We start from the raw sequence: 3,675 nt of genomic DNA, 5'->3' as shown, positions 1-3,675 counted from the left end.
CAAAACCTATTAATAAACACTTTAATATTAATCGATATAAAATGTCATGTCTCATGGTGCAATTTGCAGAAAAAAGCAATTAGTTTAAATGTTTCTAAACTCTAGGTATTACTTGACCAGATATACAATTTGCATCCACTGAGATGCCTTGACCACTATTAAAACACAAAAACTAACAATTTGAACGACTCTTCTAAAGTCTGTAATCAATCTAATTATTGCACATTATCAATATTTTAGCTATTAGTTGGATACTTATATGACACTTTATGGAGAGTAAATTTAGTTTGAAACTCGTACTTAAGAGTAAAAAATGTAAGTTTCTTATTGCAACAAAAGTCAATCAAAATTTAAAAAAAAATGATAGAAATTAGCTTTATTAAATTATTCTTATTTTCATACAATTATAAGTTACCAGCAAAACATTTGTGTAATTTGAGTATTAGTGACTAACATTTTTTTTTAAAAGTAAAGACTCTTACCTAAATTCTGAATTTCATATTAATTTTTGATAAAAAAGTTTGACGACGCTTGTAGCAAATTTGGGATTGTTTTTTCTTTGTAAAATCTTAAATCTTGAATAGAGTATTTAACATTTTTTTTTAAAAACACAAAAGAATACTTAATTTAACTTTCAATTAAATAATGTGCACTTAAAAATCGCAAAATTTCAGGTTTTCAGATGAAGATATCATCGAATTTCCTGTGAAAATTCTCCGACTTGGCCGTTTTCACCCAACTCTTAACCCTCGATGGTCAAACATACTTTGGCCCCTGAATTTCATAATATGTAATATTTTCATAATTRTGGCAATTAAAGGAATTTTRATGTCCATCAATGACGACCTTTTCTTCATGTGTGAATGCATACAAACCATTATTTTAATGCTACATGTAGGAAAACCACGATTACCAATCGTCAAATCAAATTTACTGAATTTTTCAGGGAATTGTGAAATTCTCAAATTTGCATTTCTACAAATCGGACATGTCTTCACTMTTGAGCCAACARGAYAYATTTTGGAAYTTGAAAAATTTCACACAATCGGGAYATGTATATTTGGAATGTAAAAAAATGGACCAAACAATCAAAAAAATTGTGCGAATTTTCTGCCTCTTGTTCATAATTACAGCAACTTTCTTCGACTTGTTGCCTTTCAGCACTGGTTCTTTGCCCACTGGATGTTACGCACCTGAAGGGTGGTTCAAACCCTTAACTGTCATACTTTGGTACACTTCTGGTTTTTTCTGTATTATTTTTATGGGGACAGATTGTCTTTACTGCTCCCTTGGGACATCACTCWMTATACAATTCAAACTTTTGGGTCARAAATTCAAAAACATTTCGGTTTTGAGTGAAGACGAGTTATGGAACGAATTGAAGACTTTGGTGGATTATCACAATTTTTTATTAGAGTGAGTGATAAAAAATCAAAATTCGTTTTAGTTATTTTTTTCAGTTATTGTAAGACACTGAATACTGCTTTTAAGAACGTGTTTTTGCTCCAATTTTTCATGTCGATCGCTTCAGCTTCGGTTTCTGTTTTTATTTTCATGCAACCGTAAGTCATTTTGAAATTTAATCTTGTTTTTCATATTTTTTTCAGTGGGGACTGGACCAACAGAATAAAATTTCTCTTATATTTTGTCGCTGTTTTAGCTGAAAGTTCATATTATTGTATTCCTTCAGAGATTATTAAAAACTCGGTGAGATTACAATTAAAGAAAAATTGATTAATAACTGTAATTTCAGGCGAGCGAATTAATTAATTCTTTGTATGAGTCAAAATGGTACAATTGTGAAGTTTCACAATTTAAAAAGTGTCTAATTCTGGTTATTGCCCGAGCCCAAATTACTCTCAATTTCAGTGGATACGGTTTGATTTATATTAATTTACAAACTTTCATTGTTGTAAGTTTTGATTGATTGGTGAAAACATGTTTCAGGATTTTTTGCAGATCTGTAAAACGGTGTTCACATTTTACACTTACTTYAATTCAGCGAAAAAAATTTCAATGGACTGAAAAATATGAAAAAAAAATTGTGACATTCAGTTTAATAAAAATTAATAAATAAATAGTTTTGTTTCTTTAATAATCTTCTTTTTGCGGAATTTTGCTAGACGGGATTGCAAAATCACCACTTTGAGTCGAAAGTTGTCTCTTCTAGCGTTTTAGTACCGTTTTTTTTAGCCGGAATTAAAATTTTAACAAAAATATACAAAAAAACAGTAAAATTAGGTCTAATTGATGTAAGGTCGCAAATAACGTTATTTTTGCCTTTTTCATTCATTTTATCACATTTTCAGTCAAAAACGCAATTATGTAGAAAAATTCTTCCATAAATAAGGCGAAAAAACGCCGAATTTGGATATAAATTGTGGTATTTTTGCATTTTTTTGGGCTTTTAAGTGCGTTTATAGCCATGCAAAATTTCGTTCAAAATTACGTAAAAAAATTTTAGGTCAAAAATTGTCTTATTTTTGCTTTTTTCGAACGCTTAAACGTGTTTTTAAGCTAAAAACACAACTTGTTCAAAATTAGGTCAAAAATTTTGTTATTATTTTATTTTGAGCGCTTTAGCAGCTGTTCAGCCAGAAACTTAATTGTTTTTGTAAAACTTTGTCAACAATAAACCAAAAAACGCATCAAATTGTCAATTTTTTGCATTTTTCGAACATTGAAGCATGTTTTTGGGCTAAAGATTTTGTTAAATTAGATCGAAAAATCACTAAAATTGCTCAAAAATAACATTATTTTTGCATTATTCGAGCATTTGAGCGCGTTTTTCAGTCTTAGTTTTTGTGTAATAATTTTTTTAAGTATGTTTTTGACACCAAAACTACTTATTTGAAAAACTAAGTAAAATTGACAAATTTATACACTTTGTAGGTCGTTTATTCGAATAAAATCAAACATTTTTTTAAATGTTGCAAACTATTGAACAAACTTTTCTCCCTGGTTTTTCTAATCCAATTCCTGAACTCCATAGCTGCATTGGCCGTCTCAATTTTCATTTTCAGCAAACCGTAATTTAGTACCCCATCACGACTTTTTCATTTTTGAATTTTTCAGAGGTTCATGGAACAACAGATTTAAAACATTGATGTATCTAGTGGTGGCCCTGTTCGAAAATGCGTTTTATTGTGTTCCTGCTGAACTAATTTCAGCCGAGGTAACCACCACGCGCCATTTGCAACCACTGAAAATCGGTTTCAGGCCCTGAAAATCGGTGATAACGTTTTTTTTTTGAAATGTGGCACAGTTCAAGAAATGTCTCGTAATCGTGCTGTGCTATGCCCAAAAAGCGATCATTTTTTCAAGTTTTGGGATAACCAACATGAACATGCAAACTTTTGTTCTAGTATTGAAAAAATTAAAAGAAAAAAATTTTTTTAGATCACCAAAACTGCACTCTCTTTCTTCGCCTACCTCAACCAACTGAAGAGATAAAAAAAAATTCGTTACAATCATGAATATGTAAACTACGCTAAGTAAACCCTGAAACTGAAATAAATTTCCTGCAACGCTTTTAAACACCTGCCCCCAACTCATCTAATTTTTAATCATGACCAAAGTTTTAAACGGGAGGAATTTCGATTTTACGACTGTAATCAAAGACAGCTGGAATTTTTAATAATGTCATTTCATTCTGACAGTTTGTGTTGTTATTAT

The 3,675-nt window shown here is 30.2% G+C and overlaps 1 protein-coding gene across 1 annotated transcript; it reads left to right on the top strand.

The window, feature by feature from the left end:
* The first annotated feature begins 988 nt into the window (after nucleotides 1–988).
* On the top strand, nucleotides 989–2,025 carry LOC123007728. Its single transcript, XM_044403146.1, has 6 exons — nucleotides 989–1,067; nucleotides 1,134–1,416; nucleotides 1,461–1,562; nucleotides 1,608–1,707; nucleotides 1,754–1,912; nucleotides 1,960–2,025. The coding sequence occupies exons 1-6, from the start codon at nucleotides 989–991 to the stop codon at nucleotides 2,023–2,025; spliced, it is 789 nt and encodes a 262-aa protein (XP_044259081.1).
* Nucleotides 2,026–3,675: the final 1,650 nt, after the last annotated feature.

This window comes from Tribolium madens, unplaced genomic scaffold (genome assembly GCF_015345945.1).
Source record: "Tribolium madens isolate multiple individuals breed KSU strain unplaced genomic scaffold, Tmad_KSU_1.1 Scaffold_3;HRSCAF=73;Tcas5.2_LG2, whole genome shotgun sequence".
NCBI classification, from domain to species: Eukaryota; Metazoa; Arthropoda; class Insecta; order Coleoptera; family Tenebrionidae; genus Tribolium; species Tribolium madens.
Note: the sequence above shows the minus strand (reverse complement) of the source record. Positions and strands in the feature narration are given on the sequence as shown.